General features: G+C 40.6%; 1 protein-coding gene across 1 annotated transcript in view; it reads left to right on the top strand.

The window, feature by feature from the left end:
• LOC126470407 (polyamine-transporting ATPase 13A3-like) overlaps nt 1-19,057 on the top strand; it is a 287,566-nt gene that overhangs the window by 80,599 nt on the left and 187,910 nt on the right. The window contains exons 2-4 of the mRNA XM_050098255.1: nt 2-228; nt 11,415-11,619; nt 17,465-17,537. Of these exons, the coding sequence (XP_049954212.1) occupies nt 2-228; nt 11,415-11,619; nt 17,465-17,537 (505 nt within the window). The remainder of the gene's footprint in view (nt 1; nt 229-11,414; nt 11,620-17,464; nt 17,538-19,057) is intronic.

Here is a 19,057-nt window from a genome sequence, read left to right as displayed (position 1 = left end):
GGAGTCGGAAGGGCAGAAATATTTTCATGCAGTGGTTACAACTGATGGCATTTGTAATGATTATGCCATTGGTCAATTACGATATTTTATCCATCAGGAACTGAAGTTTATATGGAGCAGTAGCTTAAACAGATTCTATCGACTGCATGGACTGGATGACCAGAGTCTAACGTTGTCTGAAATTCTGGATGGAAGCAAAGGTCACAATTCTGAAGTACGGCAACAGATGTAAGTGTCTCATTACACAACAAATACTATGCACACACTGTCATTTAAGTAGTGATTCATTGCATCCTCTGAATGAGACTGTTCCAAATGTGACCCATAGAACACTGGAACCGAAAGTGCTTGCCTTCTCTGTCATGGTAAGCATATGTGAGCAAGCACGTTCACTGTGGAATCCTGTCTTACCACAAGTATGTTTATCTCGTGTAACATAAGGGAATATTTCAGCTGTATGTCTAACACTGTATCATATCAGTAGTAGCAACAATAACTTACAGAACACATCATCATGGTTCAATTTTTGGTAAAAATATGTTCTTGTATGTTATAAGCTACCTAGTACAAAGCAGAAATAGATGCACAGGAACTATAGGTTATCACTCAGCACAGCTCTGATCAGTTAAAGTGTGATAAAAGTAACCAACTTGCTGCCAGACTGGCAATAATGATGTGTTGGTAATCCCTTTTTTTTGTACGTATAACTCTGAATCAATACTCTGCACTCCATGTTACGCACACGGCACAGGTTACCACGTACCACTACTAGTCATTTCTTTTCCTGCTCCACTTGCAAATAGAATGAGGGAAAAAACTATTGTCTATGTGCCTCTGTATGGACCCTAATGTCTCTTACCTTATCATCGTGGTGCTTACGCACAGTGTATGTTGGAGGCAACAGAATCATTCTGCAGTCAGTTTCAAATGCCAGTTATCTAAATTATCTCAATATAGGTCCTCAAAAAAAACATCACCTTCCCTCCATGGTTTCCCATTTGAGTTCCTTAAGCATATGCGTAACACCTTTACAGATAAACCACACTTTCCTGGAACTCTCCCAATAAACCAAAGTTGAACATTCGCCATACCTGTCACAATCCATGCATTCTTGTTCCATTTCATATCGCTTTGCAACGTTACACCCAGATACTTAAATGATGTGACTGTGTCAAGCAGGACACTACTAATGCTGTATACAAAACATGACAGGTTTGTTTTTCTTACTGATCCTAACTTGCAAAAAAGTAGTATTACTGTGTTCCTCAAGCTTAACAAAATGTTTTTGAATCTGTGCTAAGTTGAATTTTCCACAACCACATTGTGTACACCTTCTTCTTGCCACCCCCTCCCCTCCTTTTCCCCTTTTCTTTTCCTCTCTAGCCAGTTTCTAACAACATTGTTTGCACAATTGTATCTGCCGGCTCCTCTCCCCTCATGGGGCTTAACAAATTGTGTGGAGGCAAATGACTTGAAACAGCCTGTTGTGTATAATAGAGATGCGCAGATTACTGCTGTCACAGTAGGAAGCACACTGTTTGTCTGGAACTCCAGTTATGTGTCAGCTAACCAGATGTTACCAGCTCTAGTTCAGATAAGAAAGTTGCTAGGTAGGGAATTGTAAAGTTTATGAACTTTGTGTGTCTCTGAGTAAAGAGTGTGGCGAGTGGGGGTCAGCTTTGATGGAACATGGAAGCTTGTCAACACACAGCCGTCGCACAGCTCACTGTCCATGTAAAGCATAGGACAACCAATCTTTTGTCTCCCTCAAGAGATTAGTAAACATTCCTAAGTATTGTGGTGTCAAGGCTGACATTTGATGTCTGTACCAATGCTCATCTCAATAAATTGATAGAAGTAGTTCAGATTCATGTAACAGTATTAAAATATGATTACTGCTCATCCAAGGATGAGTTGCCCTCTTATGAGTCATATTCAGTGCTTCATAAGATGGATGGACTTCAGTGTGGATGAGGACTTTGTTAAGGTCTGAGAGATGTTTCTGTGGCATTTTGGAGAACCATTAATCCATGTGGAAGACACACTGAATCAGTTTAGCTACAGTTTAATCATCAAAGTCAATTCATTCTTAAATGTTAATTATCTTTGTGAAGAAGAGGAAGAAGAAGAAGAAGCAGGAGGAGGAGGAGGAGGAGGAGGAGGAGGAGGAGAATCTGCCATCTTTCCCCAATCCAAGCTTGTACTCCAATTCTGATGACATCGTTGATGATGGGACAATTAATCTAATCTTCCTTTCTCTGTTGTTTACATGACTACAGGTGTATGCAAATTGTTGGAACAACACTATAAAGTACCTCTCTGCCCCCTGCCCCAAAATCTATCTCCCTGTAACAGAAAATATATGTTCTTGTCCACATCAGTCATCATATTTGCCACAATGCAGCTTTCTCTCTGGCATGAGAGCTGTTCTCAAACTTCATGTCAGGCTACAACTGTGTGCTCGCCCAGGACATGAAAGTGGGCTCTCTGCCTTTTGTGGGTAATACTCTGAGTGGGCTCTTATGGGTGAGTAGATTGTGGGTTATTCCTGGCTAGCTCACATAGTAAGAGCATAGCCTGTAAAACACAAGGTTCAATACAGTTATAACACACAGTTTTAGTCTAGCAGGAAGTTTCTTCATGTTACCCATTTGAATCTTCAGCTGTACGTCCTGTTGGTAGTGCTGCAGACATCGTGGCTCCTCATACCTTATAGAGATTCTATTGTACTTGAAAAAAGCTTTATTCGGCCGTACATTTGTATCAGTGACAAATGTAATAGAATGTTTTGCACACACATTCGTTAAAAGAAGAAAAAACAACTTAAAAACATGTAACTATGAAATGTTAGAATGTCAACAGATACGGGTGGTAGGAGGGAAGGAATTAAATAACTCTCATGGACCAACATGCATTGTTAGAATCTCATCTACAGCAGGCAATTGCCAGATACATCTGCTTCCCTCGTCAGGGGCAGCCAAACCAAAGGGTGGAGTCACAAATTGTGAGTGGAGTGGCTACATGACCAGGAGCTTCCAACTACCAGCTTTCAGAGGCTACACATGAGAAACTGGGATGGCACACAACACCAGTGAATAGAGTAGAGGCTCAGTTTGTGCATTTGCCAGAGAAGAAGGCAATCTTTAGTAGTTATTGCAAATATCGTAGAATCGAGTAATGCCAGGTGGTGATCTGAGGTCCACCTTGATGATGCCTGTGGGAGAATATGCTGAAACCACTGAAAGTCACTGTGATGGGTGTCTTTATGGCAAAAAGCTTGCTATAAACATAGGTCTTCATATGCAACTCACTCACTCCCACAAATGAAAAGCAAGATGGTCAGAACAAGAAAATATAAACAAACAGAAGTTCTGTCATGTGCTTGTGACCCAAATCTATAGCCCTGGTGCTATGAGAACAGCTCATCTGAATCTGACGACTGCATAGGCACAGACGAAGTGGCCCACATCTTTTGCACGTATAATGCCAGCATATTCTATGGACTCTGGTGAAAATGAAAATGGATGAGGTACTAAAGCACAATTTGTTTGTTCTCAACCAGATATCAGATCTAGTAACAGCGCAACCCAGATTCAGATTAAATCTTGGCTCAGAAAAGCTCATCTCACAACAATGGTACATTCTGAAGACAAAAACAAATCCTTTTGCAGAGTTAGTATAAATCCAAAAAGATACTGAGTGTCCCCTGACCATCTCCAATACGGAGAGCCTCTCAGGAGGAGTAGAACAATAGCTTAAAATAAGAATCTCCTTTTGTTGCTAAGGAAGTGACAAGAAATGCACACACACGTTCAAACACAGAGTAAAAAACTTTACGAGAAGAAATAGAAGAAATAGATTCACCACAATGAATCAAAGCCAGCAACTTAGGAAGCTACATGAAACTTTCAAGGGAAAACAAATTAGAAACTATGTGAATTGTGCTTTAGGCCCATTTTTGGAAGGACAAGAGCTATCATTGAATATTACTTAGGTCAGTAGTTGTGTACACACTGTGCAATCTGAATAAATGACCAGAGTTAAGGGAAAATGAAACACATTTGTCTCCAGGGATAAAAAGGAAAAATGGATGTAGAACCACAATGAGTTATGAGGATTAGTCTACATATTGATACTAGACTTACTGGTTTTGGACCTTTAATCCAGTGGCTCTTCACCGTACCTACCTTTTATTTAAGCATGCATCATTATTGAAATATCAAAACATTTAAACCAACATGATTAATACAGTGTTGGAACAGCTTTAGCTTTCCATACAGTTGTGATCTGTTATGGATGTGAGTAGAAAACTCATTGAGTGTTTTAAAATGAACTATGCTATTGGGACATGTGAAGTCACAAGCACCATGGGGAGCCCAGATATTCTGTGTGAGTACAAGTTTGGTAGCCCTGGAAGCACTGAGCTAGGGACTGGTGAGCAGTGCCAGTCCTCTATTACTGAGAGACCTAGGCATGCTTCATCAACCATGTGACTTGACTGTAGAAAATGTGTGTCACACAGAATGAAGATCTTGATTTAACAACCTGCACCACAAGGATGGTACAAACACTCATTAAAGAAAACTCGGTTTCAAACTGTTTTTTATGCCTATCAAGTGGATGGCTGTTGAGATGAAACACGCCATTTAGAGGAGAACCTCGGGAGCATATACCACACCCCAAATGTATTAGTCTTGTGCAGATGTTCACAGCTGTGTGTCTTTATTAATCATACTTTCTGCAGCTGCTTATGGGAAAGATATGGAGTATATTAATTCTCACAGCAGCACTCTCAGTAGTTTGGTTGAGCTTGAACACGCACAAGCAAAGATTATACTAGAAACTAGTAACAGGACACACAATTCATTTGTCAGAATGTGTTTTTAATTCTAAAGAGATGATGAAAGCTTAGAAAAGCATTCACAATTTTTTTATTCAGAATGTGTTGTTTGGACTTGTTGGAATACTGAAAGTGGTGGAAAGGCTCAGAAATGGGTTAAAATAAATGTCGTGTGACTAGGGCCTCCCGTCGGGTAGACCATTCACTGGGTGCAAGTCTTTAGACTTGACGCCACTTTGGCGACTTGCGTGTCAATGGGGATGAAATGATGATGATTAGGACAACACAACACCCAGTCCCTGAGCGGAGAAAATCTCCGACCCAGCCGGGAATCGAACCTAGGCCCTTAGGATTGACATTCTGTCGCGCTGACCACTCAGCTACCGGGGGCGGACAGAAATGGGTTAATAGAGACTTACACCTCTCACTAAGCAGCATTGTTCTAGAATGCTAATTGTCACAGGAGTATCTAGTTGTGAATAAGTTGCACAACTCTCTTAAATTACAGTGAAGGGGTTGTCATGCAAAAATCACTGTTGAAAAGAATTAGGGGAGCATGTGTATCAACATGCGGTATGTTAAATCTATTTTGATACAGGCAGAACATGGGGTCTGATTGCATGACTTGAGATCTTTGATTTCAATGTAGAGAACAATTAAAATCATTCACCAGCTGTCGGCTGTGTTATTCATTACAGTGTCAGGTCACCCCTCAGAAGGAAGTGAGTATCTATGTCCCAGTGTTTTGTAGTGAGGTACACAGATGGCAGTTGTCATTTGTGGACTGTGGATTCAACCAAGCACATGCACTGTGACATCTTAATGCAGTGCAGGTTACAAGGGCAGTCGGTTTGATCCAGAAATGGACTTTGTCATGTTGCTGCAGATACCAATATCTCCATGCATCATCTGTAAGTTGCGGACACGCTACAGGGAGACAGATTAGTACGTGAGGCGAGTTGGACAACGTCGCAGACACATTACTACCTCACATGAAGACTGATATCTGACCACCTCTGCAGTGCAGCATCATACAGATACTACCAGAGCACTACAAGACAATCTCAGAAGGGCCACTGGAGCCGCTGTGTCCGATCAGATTGTAATGAACAGGTTATGTGAAACGATCTTACATCTCAGACATCCTGTTCGAGTATCCTGCTTGACCCAACAATGCCTTGCGTCTCACCTTCAGTTATGCCTTTCCTGTGTCAATTGGCAACTTCCTCAATGGCCAAACATGTTATTCACAGACAAGTGAAGGTATACTCTGACGCAAGATGATCATGTTGGAAACCTGTGATGAGCAATTCTGTGATATTGTTGGGAGGCTTAAGTGTTGGCATCTGTACAGATCTCACCATTGTCCATGGTCACCTTAATGCCAGGCAGTACATAAACTAGATCCTGTTGGAACATCTACTGGCTGCTGCATAGAGTAGGGACCCTGAATTTTTCTCCTGGCTGTACTTATGCAGCAGGCATCAGCAGCGTCTTTTGAAGGTTGGACATATAAATAATGGAATGGTTGGCCATGAGTCCATACCTAATCCCCATCCTGCATATGTGGGACATGCTTGACAGAGGTGTTCGTGGTCATCCTGTTCCATCACAGATTCTCCAAGAAATCTCATAGGCTCTCGTTGAAGAATGAGAACGGATACCACATGGTGATCTCTGTAGACTCATGCAGAGCATGCCACATAGATGTCAGGCTGTGAAATACGCTCACAGATGACATACATGTTATTGGACCTCTCAAAGTCCAATGAAAAGAACCCTGGATAACAGGATTAATTATTGTTTCCGCTTTGTTTTTGATACATGTCAGACATTTTAGTTATTTTTATGTAAATGATTGAGGGCATAATGATGATTCATTGTGTACTTAATTGGTGAAAGATAAAGGTACAACTTGACAACGTATCCAGTCCTTAGCTATTGCTCAGTGGGGTATGGGGCAGATGTCCAAAGCTGTCTTCCCCTAATTCTTTTCAGCAGTTTGTCATGAACACTTAAGGGAAAACTGGAACACTAATGTCAAAAGCAATATGAAAAGTACAAGAATTAAGATATCTGATAAAGGTTATGGCTTATTAACTGAATTTTAACACGCTGTAGGTTCCATAATTTATTACATAATTGATATGCCTAAGGGTATGACCGACCTTACATGTCCAATTCTTTAAAAATCTTAAAATTTCTGTGATTTTAATACACCACAGCCACATGTAAGAAATAAAAATTGGTAGAAACTGCAGAAAAGCAGCTCATGAATGGGAAAATCACCTGTATGTCTGTCACCCTGTGTTGCAGCAAAACTCATTCTATCTAGACTAGATGTTACCTTATGTACTTGTAGGAATAGGAAATCCATTAGATGGTTGAAAACTTTTCAGGCATTCCAGCAGTTGATGTTGTGGTAATTGCAGCATATTTCTGTGACAACTGTTTGTAATCTTTAGGTGCAACTGTGCCTAGCTGTTGTGGCTCACCAATGTATCCATTGGTTCACTAGGAAAGTGCATTTGCCAGGAGGCAGTGTTATATCATAGCGACATGGGACTTGAATATCCAGAACCCCCTGTCAGAGTAACTGCCTGCGGACCCCAATGTATGCAAGCTTGCAAGGTGTTGGTGGTCAGCATTGTTGTCCTGGTTTTCATTCCCCATTGGTGTGATTGTACTGAATTTATGTGCAGCCAGTAATGCATCCTCTTAAGGCATTCTCACACTTAACATGAGAGCAGATATGGTTTTGGAGCTAGACAATTTTTGGTGATGTCGCAACTTGTAATTTCACATTGCAGAGTATTTCTAAACATCAAAGAAGGAATCACACACACCAGATTTTTGGTGTGTGGATTGAAATGTGCCAGTGAGTCACAGCATTCCTTTCTGCATCACAAGCACAACTAGGATGATGCCATATTGGATTACGTCATTTGCAGTTGTGAGCTATGAATATACTCTATTCCAAAGCACTGGCAAATTGAGGATCCTCAAAAATACATTTTTCTTTTTTTACAATTTCTTGTAATAAAATTATGGCAAAAAACAAATCTGTGGTTTAAGGCTTTTGTATTTGTATTATTTTAAATTGGGTTCTACGGAAATATTCCTTTTCAAAACATGGGCCTAAAACTTGTCGTTTTTAGTAAGGTATGCTGTAAGTAAATACCAGGTTGCCCCCACCCCTTGTGGCCCCTGCCCACTCCATCCCCCTCATTGCCCTAGGGAACCCTCCATCCCCCACCCATTGCCCACCAACCCCCTCCCACCCTCCACTTTCTTGTTCCTTCTCTGCCCCACCTCTGTGTCACCCCATTTGTGTTCCACGTCCTTTCCCACTTGTTGTAGCACCATCTCCCTTCTCCTATCCCGTAGTTACAGTAACATCTTCCTTCCCCCTCCGCCACCCTTCCTTCCCCACCCTCAATCACAGCACCATCTCCCTACTCACTTGAATTTCTGTATCTCTGCCCCCCCCCCCCTCCATCTCTCTATTCCTCTCTTACCCCCTCCCCCTCCCCACAGAACCCTCAAGGTTCTTTTTTGAGTTCGTGCATGGCACACATGAGGCGCCAAGCTGTTTCGGCCCATTCTTCATTCCCTGGCTGAATTTGCTTCACCCTGCCCCCTCCCTCCCTATCCTTGCTTCTTTCCTATTGCCACCTCCTTCCCCTCTCTTGGTGTACTGATTTATGTCGACCTGGCTATCTACCTGATTTCCTGTATTCATTGAAATTTTGTTCCTTTTGCCTGTTCTTTCATCCTTTGTGGCATTTAGGTCCCCACTTGAGGTTTGACCTCCACTTCAAAATTTACTGCTTTCAGTGTGAGCCATGTGGGGACCCCCCCTCTCGAATTTCATTGAAGTAGTTGTGCAAGGCATCCATGCTGCTGGCACTGCTGTCCCCCTATCCACAGGTCCTTCTCGTCATTGGCCAGTACTGCAGTGGACCAAGGATGTCGAAATCACCGTCCAGGACTGCCGACTGGTGCTGCAGCGTTTCAAGCTACACCCTTCACAGACCAACCTCCTCACTTTTAAGCGTCTCTATGCTAAGGCTCATTACCTCATGAAACGGAGTAAAAAGGAATGCTGGGAGCACTATGTTTCTTCCCTGGGGATGGATGCCTCTTCGTCACAGGTTTGGTTAAAGCTCTGTAGCCTTCTGGGCTGCCAGTGACAGTCAACTGTCCAGGGTCTGAACCTCCAAGGTTCCCTGTGCTCTGATCCATTGATCCTCGCAGAACACCTCTCGACACACTTTGCGACAGCATCATTGTCCTCTTCCTACCCTACTACCTTTCTCCGGCAGAAATGCAGAGTTGAACAGACCCGCTTCAGTTTCATCCCATATCATGTTGATTCCTATAATGCACCTTTCTCTGAATGGGAGTGGGTGCAGGCTCTTAGTTCTTCACAAGACACAGCCCCGGGGCTGGATTTAATCCACAACCAGATGATCCAACACTTGGACGTTCCCCAGAGGCAACGGCTTCTCAGGGTCTTCAACCACATTTGGCTCACAGGTGCTTTTCCATCACAATGGTGAGGTAGTATAGTTATCCTTGTCCTTAAACCTGGGAAAACCCAATGTGTCTCGACAGCTACCACCCAAGTAGCCTTATAAATGTACTTTGTAAACTCCTCAAAAGTATGGTCAACTTCAGATTATGTTGGGTACTCAAATCTCAGGGCCTTTTGTCCCCATATCAATGTGGCTTCCGGGCAGGGGGATCTCCAACTGACCATTTACTCTGATTGGAATTAGCCATCCGACAAGCTTCTACTCACCACCGGCACCTTGTCGCGGTCTTCTTTGACCTACATAAAGCGTGTGACTTGTCTTGGCACCATCACATTTTAGTTACCCTCCATGACTGGGGCTTCCGTGGTCCCCTTCCAATTTTTAGCCACGAGTTATCATCTTACTGGCTCTTCCGGGTTCGAGTTGGCACTTCACTCAGCACCCCTCAGATTCAGGAGAATGGTATCCCAATCTTCCTCATTGCCATCAATGGGCTTGCAACCTCTGTGTGGTTTCTGGTTACCCCGGCGTCGTACGTCGGCGATTTTTGCATCTGGTGCAGCTCCCATGTGGTAGTGTCTGCTGAGCAGGCTTCCAGTTTTCTCCCTCCAAAATGCAGATTATGCACTTTTGTCATCAACCCACAGTACATCCCAATCTAGAACTTCATTTAGGCTACCAGCTCCTAGATGTTGTAGCACAATCCTGTTTCTTGGGTTGTATTTTTGATAACAAGCTGACATGGCTGCCCCACATTCACAACCTAAAGTCCACATGTATACAGAAGCTTAATGCTCTCTGCCTCCTGGCCCACACATCTTGGGGTGCAGACCATCCCATTCTACTCTTGCCACCCTTTATCTGTGCTATCCATGATCTTCTCTTTGCCCTTGAGTGTGCTGCCTGTTCAGTCATCTTTCTCTGGGTCCCAAGTCACGTGGGCATCCCAGGGAATGAATTGGAATTCTATCTGGAGTGCTACTGCTCATAGTAATGAACTCCACACAATCAAGTAGTTTACTGCAGTTTGGCACTCTTCTTTCTGCTTCTCTCGGGAGTGGTCCACTGTTTCACACTATTTATGCATTGGTCATACCCAGCTCACCCATTGTTTCCTCCTATGTAATGACCCACCCCCACAATGTGGTTATGGAGCCAGACTGATGATATCTCACATGTTGGTGGAATGTCCCCTTCTTTCGGCCCTTCATGTTAAGTATAGTCATCCTGATTAGCAGAAAATTCATGGATGGTTGCACTGGTCCTCAGTTTCCTCCGTGAAAGTGGTTTCTATTTCCAGATATAAGATTCTCCTTTAGTCTTGGAGCAGGGACAGGTTGGTTGTGGTTGGTTCTTTTGTTGCAGTCTTCTCGGTCTGCGATCCCATGACTGCCCCCACCCCCACCCCTCCCCACCCCCTTTTTCCAGTTTTTAGATTTGGTCTCACCATTTATGCTTTTACTGAGTGTGTTTAATGTTCATTATTTTATAATTTGACTCCCCTGACTGAATCTATCCTCTTTTAGCAGACCCTTTTTCTTCTGTAACTCACTTCGGAACCTTGGGACTGATGACCTCGCTGTTTGGTCCCATAACCCCTCTCAATTAATCAAACAATCATTCATTCCTCTCTTACCCTCACTCTACCCCATCTCTCTAACCCCCTGCAGCCCCATCCCGTCTTTGGGTCTTGTAGACAGCTTTGCCCCCTCCCCCACCCCCCACCCCTCTCACTGAGCCCCTCCACTGTTCTCTCCCTCACTACCACCTACTGCTACCCCTTTCACCCCCCCCCCCTCCCTCGCCCTATGTCTGGCCTTTTTGCTCCACCCCCTCTCACCACATGATAAAAGTGCCCTCCATGTCTGCTGATTCCCATGTCCCACACTCTGTTTCAGCATTTGTGATACTTTGCAGTTTAAAGAAAAACGTTTATAATGTTAACCCCAACTTTCAATGCTGTACTGTATTATAACAGATTTAAATTTTGCCACTCTAACAATAGAAGCTAAGGTGATTCTCTCTCTCTTTTTCAGGTGTTTCCTGTATGGTGAAAATACCATGTCAGTGAAAGTCAAGTCTTATTGGTCATTGTTTGTGAATGAAGTTGTGAATCCATTTTATATTTTTCAAGTCTTCAGTATTACTTTGTGGTCATTAGATAATTATTATTATTATGCTGGGTGTGTCCTCCTGCTATCAGCACTTTCTATTGGAATATCTTTGTGGCATACCAAACAGGTAAAATATAATCTTTTAACATAAATATATTTACATTGGTTTGCTTTATGGTCAAAATGAAGACTATCTTTATTGGAACATTGTCACTAACTTTTATGTGACTAATATATGTAACAATTCTAATAGGTTGTTAACACATTTCATACATAATGCTGTGTGTGCATGTGCGCATGTGTGGAGTATCTGCCCACAGCATTATGTATGGAATATGTTGACAACCCATCAGAATTATTACATATACTGGTTAAATAAATGTTACTGGCAATGTTCCAATAAAGATAGTATTACATGAAGATATGTTAAAATAAAGGCTATATTTTTATAATAAAGTAGACTCTATCTATCTTGATTTATGTGGCAGGTCAAGCCAAATAACAAAAAAGCAAATAGGCTGGAGTTCTATTAATTCTCTTTTCCGAGCACAGCCATACCATTCAAAACACTCTTCTTTAAGTACCAAACCTAATTTTATTAACAATTTTTGACTTCTTACTTCATCAACTTCACCGTTTGCCACCCATTTTGTGATGTCCTCAGCATCAACATCTCACAGCCCGGTACATTTTCTAGCAATGAAAAGATATCATTATTTCCTTCTTTGACTTCAGTTGCACTCATGGATGAAAAGTTGTAATATCCACTTTCATGGTCTAGAAAATGTTCAAAGATCGTACAAGTGATATGTTCAGAATCTATACCCACCCCCGGACAACCATCCTATGACGTCTAGTAATTCAATCCTCTTCAGAATGTTTGCACAGTCTTAATTGTCATCAATCGTTGATATTAACAGATTGAGAAGATGGCAGCAGTACTACTACTTTAGCATTTCAAGGATGCCCTAGTTCATCAGCTGACAGAGCAGTCACATTTGGCTGTAAAAATAATGTTTCGATAGCTCCATCTGTGAGTGCATAACTGGTATAATGCAAAGGTGCATTATCAAGAAACAGAAGAGCCTTCCTTGGTAAACTGTTGTCTTTTTAATATTTTCTCTGTGACTTGTATGAATTCATTTTGTAATCAAATTTTAGAGCTTGCTGAATTTATCTGTGCTTTCTTTTGATGAGTGTAATGTATGGGCAATGATTCCTGATTTTTCAGGTTTTTGAAAGCTCAGGGTTTCCGTGATTTCCCTATCAATGTAACCCTACATTTCTGGTTGTCATTAGCTTTGCTGCAAGCCAGTATGGTAACTCATTCCTTGCTTCTCTTGTATCAAGTTTCTGCAGCCTATTTTTGAAGCAAGTGTTTTCATAGGGAGAATCTTGCAATTTAAACCTTTTTCATTACAACTGTAAAACTGTTTGCCAGAGATTCTCTCCTTATTAATTAACTTTTAAAGGTAATCTTTAAACAATGACATAGCCTCTTTGTCAGCAGATAAAGCCTCACCAGTGATGGTAATCTGACAAATACATAATCATTTTTTCCAGTGATCCCAGAATCCATCACTGGCAGTAAATTCTGAATCATCATCTATTTGCCACTGAAATTGCAATACTACTACTTGCAATATTTCCCCATTATCAGGCAAACCTTTTCCTCTTAAATGTTCATGCCACAAAAATAAGGTTTCTTCAACTACTTTACACTTAGGTTTCAACATTGTCTCCCTTATTCTTATTTCACTTCCACTAGCTTGTAAATCACACTACTTCTCGATTTCTGCTCAATTTTTCTTCCCGTATACAATAGTTCTTTTTCATATCCCTAACTCCAAAGCAATAGTTTTGGCTGCTACCGTAGGATCCGATTACATTACAGCTCATAATGTGAGGTCCGTAGTCACTACAGGTATTTTTTGTTAATTTATCACCCATTTCAGACTTTCTAACTAAATACAAAGGACCACACAAAATAATGATTTAACTATGTGTGCGCTTTAGATGTCTGATAAGCAACTGAAGGAACAAAGAACACAGGGTTGCCAACAGAGCTACTGCTCTGTGTGTGTACATTGTTGATTGTGAGTATCGTATGTTGAAAAGTGATACCAGTAATTTTTTCAACAGTAACAATACAGTACATAACTTGTAATCGTGACTCAAGATGTGCTAGAAGCAAAAATATTTTGAATGGCCACACGGTATTGTAGCCGGTGCATGCTTGCTAAAGCTTTGATGAAGTACAGTACATAAAATCAATGAATCCTCATTTAAAAGTATTATTACAATATTAATCAAGTAAGTTGGATAGTACAGACACCGGGTAGTCACAGGCTGGATAGTAGTGTGTGCACTGAACTTCCTTTATTAATATAGATGTTTTACCCTTTCCACTCTAAAAGCAAGTGGTGTTTGACATTGCCAAATTTGTTTTTCACTCCAGTTTGAGCCTCATTCTGCATGATTTTTTGTGGCTTTCACATTCTCCATTCTTGAATCTGGCTGTAGTAGACGTTAATGCTGCATAGTATGTCCTCTAGGATAGTCTGTGTTAACTGTTCATCAAACTGGAGCAGTTGTGTTGAAAGAGAGGTTGTAGTTATTACATTAAAGTTAGTAAGTGCGAAATGACCAGTTCTTCATGCACAGTTCTCCCTGAGAAGAGACTGTAGAACTTTTAGAGGAATGTCTGAGAGAAAACAAGAGTGAAAGTGATTGATTTATAAACAATTTGAGTAAAATGATGATGGAAACTGCCCCCTCCCTTGAAGAGTTTCAAAAGTTTTGCATTGTAATGCTTATGTAAATATATTTGAATGAAAGCACACATTTTGTTTTAATGTATGACCTAATTGTTCATCACTGGCCTCATTGTTTCCACAAAGTAACTGGCACAATTCTCTGTGGCATACTCACTGCCCAGGTGGTGGCAATTGAAATAAGAGTGTATGGAGACACCCTTCGTCTGTATTATGATCTACAGAGGGCTAAAGAAAAGTGTAATTATAATTTTATTGTGATTTCAATTTTGCGTCTGACATAGTGAATAAAAAAAATTACTCAGATATGTGATTTTTGCTTCATGGGAGACCACAGTTGTATAGAACTTTTTTAAAGAAATTTGTACCATTTGAATGTAAATTGCTATTCATTTATTTCACACAATCATGATTTCAGCTTTATAGCCATTTTCAGGTGCTAGTTGACATTTTGTGACATTTCAGATTGCACTTGAGAATGACTATAAAGGTGAACTCTTGAGTGTGTGAAATAAATGAACAGTAATTTATAGGTAAATGGTAATTTCTTAAACCACAAAAAACACTGTGATTTGAACGGCTTATGTAGTAATGATGCCATAGACTCGTCACTTGTTTGTATTACGATGAGAATGAATATCGACTGGTCACTTGTTTGTCTTACAGTGAGGATGAATGAATCTCTCTCTCTCTCTCTCTCTCTCTCTCTCTCTCTCTCTCTCTCTCTCTCTTCCCCCCCCCCCCCCCCCCCCCCTCCATCCGCACCCCATACCAACACATTGATACCTTCTTGATACTGTTTCATGTTGGGTTAAAAAACACACTCATGTTCAGAAAATACAGGGCACCTTGAGTGAGTAGAGATGGGATGTTCATATTCACGGGACATGTACATTAGTATGTTCTGCAGAAATGATTAGCATTTCTGTTACCTCAGCTCAGCATGTGTGCTGTTGCACAGTAGGCACAGGGTCCATCATGAGCCCTGAAACTTGTTCCATGCATGATGGCATCCATGCATATAAAGCATGAATGGCAGCCTGTGGTATAACTGTCCATGTGGCATTCACTTGGTTCCAAAGTTCATTTGTGATGGTTAGCATTGGAGTCACAGCTCTGCACCTGTCGTTTCACCATATCGCACAGTTTTTTGATTTGTGACAATTCTGAGGATCTGGAGGGCCAGGGCAAAAGGCTGACATCCTGTGACACCAAGAAGACATGTGTTCATGCAGCAACATGGGGCCGTGCATTGTCTTGCTGAAAATGATGACTGGGGTGTTGTGCAGAAAGGGATCGCAGGATGTCATTCACATGGGTCACACTGGTCACAGTGCCCTGGACACAAACCCCCTCTGATTTGTGGTCATACCCAATAGCACCCCACACCATAAGGCCTTGAGTTGGCACTTTGTCTTGTGCATATGCAGTCACTGCGACGCTGCATCCCTGTCTGCGACAAACCAAGATGTGGCCATCATATTCAAACAAAACCTGATTTCATCTGGCACACAATTTGATGCCATTCCTGTCCCCAGTGACATCGTTCCATACACCACTACTGTCTAGTATGTTTCTGCACATTCGTCAAAGGTAGATGGAGAAGTGGGCGAAGCACACACAACCCATGCTGTAATAAACAATGACAGACTGTTACCCCTGATAGTGTATGATGTGTTCCACTGTTCCACTGTTGCATCAGAGCTGAGGAGGGCACAGATCTGCCCTGCAATGTCAATCGGAAGAGCTGTCTCTCTCCATGGGGGATGGTCTGGGTGGTGTGATCAGACCCATCTCGTCATGTTCTATAGCCTTCTGTGAACCATTCTGCACACACCCTTTGCACTACTGAAATACTTAGTCCCCATGAGCAGCAGTTTCCCTGAGGGATGCATCACATTCTCTCACAACAATAATGTGCTCTATTTCAAACTCATTGATTTGATGGTAAAGTTCGTTTGTATGTCTGCAAGGTATCTTGCACATCTTCTCAAGTCACACTGATCCATTACCTTCAGTTTACAGCAAGAACGAGAGCCCAGGCGCATTTTACCAGTAGGTGGTGGTGTGCTGCACCATCAGTGTTGACCTTGAACCTGCATAGTTCATATGCTCATCATTTCTGCAGAACATACTAATGTACATATCCTATGAATATGAATGTGCTGTCTCTAGTTGTTCAAGGTGTTCTGTTTTTTTCTGAACGTGAGTGTATTTGGCTTAGTTCAATAAATTCTATATACCATGTAGACTAAAGAGTCAACAAAAGAAGATCACTGCAGAAAGATTGTGTATGCATTTTGAAAAATTGTAGTAAATCTGTACAACTATTCACATTTTTAAAAAATATTTTTCTCTCCTAATATGTCACTAAATGCAGTTGAAATCTTTATTTTGTGCTAGAGCTAATGAGATACAGTTCTAACGTCCATTTAAACTGTTCACAAAGCAACAAATGATCAGTAATGTTTCCAAAGATAAAAATGTTATTGTCATGGTTCTAAGCCATTACCAATATTAATAATGGACTCTTGACATATTTCTGTATTGTGGCTGGATTTTATCTAATTATTATTTCTTCTTTATTTTTCTTGAAACACACTTTTTTTTCCTTCTAATAGCATGGGAAGTGTTGCCATTGGCTGTAAAGGCTTTAGTAAACATGATTTGTGTGTTTAATCTATGGATAAAATATTCAATATGGCAAGAAATTTCTAGTTGTGGTCAGATTATAATTGTTGACTGCAGTGCAAAGAATACTTGCTGCGAATATGTAGTACTAACTGTCCTTCAGTAAATGCCTATTAATACAAACTTATTATGACAATCCTTGGAGAAGCAGCATTTGGGCAGCCATCTAATGTTCATAGATTGCTCATGATTCGTAAATTTCAGTTAGTTAATATAATTTTTAAGTACATTCTGTTCATGTATGGTACCTTTGGAGCAGACAGCCTAGAAGGAAAAAAAAAGAATTAAGTGTATATAGTCTTACTGATCATTGTCTGCTACTGACTTTTAATTAATGGTGACTAACGAACATAAGAATATTTGCATTTTAATCACAGAAATTGTCCTAACCAAAAAAACACCTTTAGTAGTAGTAGTAGTAGTAGTAGTAGTAGAATGTATTTATGTATGTATTTCATTAATAATAATAATAATAATAATAATATAATGGTTATTTTTTTTTTTCAGCAAAGCATTTCACTGAGCAAACTTGCTGAGGAATCCTGTTCAAATAAAGTGACTCTACAATGTGAAAATGGAAGTAAGTCCCAAAATTTAAAAAAAGACCAAGTACACACAGAAAAATATATATGAAATCCTGAACTTGCCTCATGACTACTCTGTTTAGAATTACTTTAGGATTTATGCTTCAGCAGAATCACGTGGAGGTGCAGAACGGAGTTGCATAGAGTTGACATCAGTGAGTTCTGGAAGAGTTGGTCTGGGGTTTTAGTTTAGTTTCATTTGTAGCAACAAATTTTTAAGACAGTGTATGGAAATTTTTATGTTATATTTCAACCTGAGGTCACACAAATGGCATTATTTTGACTTATTATCAAGTCATCAGATGATTTGTTAAAAAAGAAAGAAAGAAAAGATTATCAAAATACTAGGGCACTAAATTACAAAAGCAAACTAACTTCTGTATAAAACTACATTCTCTTGAATATGTTTCTATGTCAGCTGTAAATTTCCAATTGAATAGGCCAGGAGAAATTGTAACAGTGTGAGGGTCGTTGCTGTGACTAGGGGTCTCATGAGATTGGCTGAATGTGTATTGTGCCTCGCGAGTGAAACTTATCCCCTCAACCGCCTTTGTAGCTGTCAGTCCTAAAGTAATCTTGAGCATAGTGTAGGTATAATTGTGAGACATTTTCAAAGAAAATGATTTTCCTAACACAAAAAGTTTCTGCTTCTGGAACAGGCAGCAGATGAGAGTGCATGCAGTGAGGCTGTGATGAAGGAAAGAACTGGCCATTCAGGTTTCAGAAATACAAGGCCTCCACAGAAAGCAGATGGCAAGGTGTGGTGTATTAAAAAAACAGATGTCTGCAAGAGATTCAAAACTGTGCAACAATAAAAAATAAAAACTTTGATATATCAGTCTCTATGTCACAATTTATTACTCACTGCACACAAATATTTTACTTCTTCATGGTTCTTTACACACAAAATTCTGGGCTGTTTGAAAATCATGTTTCTGATTGTTGCTCACCCTGTGATGTATTTCCTCGAATCACCTGCAAGAAACAAGGTTGTTTGAGTTCTGTGCAAACACAACTTAGTAGAACTTAGTCTGGAAAAAATATCATTCTATGCTCAAGATTAGTCACCTGCTGCCATGCTTTCTGAAGAAATCCAGATTTATCTTAAACGTACCTGTAATAGTCCTCCTTATGGTTTTAAGTCAGTGTTGTATGAAATTTTATATGATCACAATTATGATTCTGTTCACTGGTGGGTGTGAGCAGGAAGTGATTTTCCTTGAATTTATTTAATAAACAAATTCATCTGATGCGGAATAAAAAGTTCTCAAAGGTGATGGAACAAAACAGACATTTATCTTGATCGCATTCTTCTTTAGGAGGGCTCACTATTTCTGTCTGTATTTGCTTGAACAATAAATGCATTTTGAATATTTTCTGGTCAAAACAGATTAGATGTGTTTGTTCAGTGATATCTCTGATCTGTTCTGACACTTTGAGTACCCTTAAAAGTGTGCAGCTTATACATCCCACAGGTAAGTCTACAAAGCCTTGGAAAGATGTTTAATTCTGCTGG

The sequence above is a fragment of the Schistocerca serialis genome, chromosome 3, assembly GCF_023864345.2.
Source record: "Schistocerca serialis cubense isolate TAMUIC-IGC-003099 chromosome 3, iqSchSeri2.2, whole genome shotgun sequence".
NCBI lineage: Eukaryota > Metazoa > Arthropoda > Insecta > Orthoptera > Acrididae > Schistocerca > Schistocerca serialis.
Note: the sequence above shows the minus strand (reverse complement) of the source record. Positions and strands in the feature narration are given on the sequence as shown.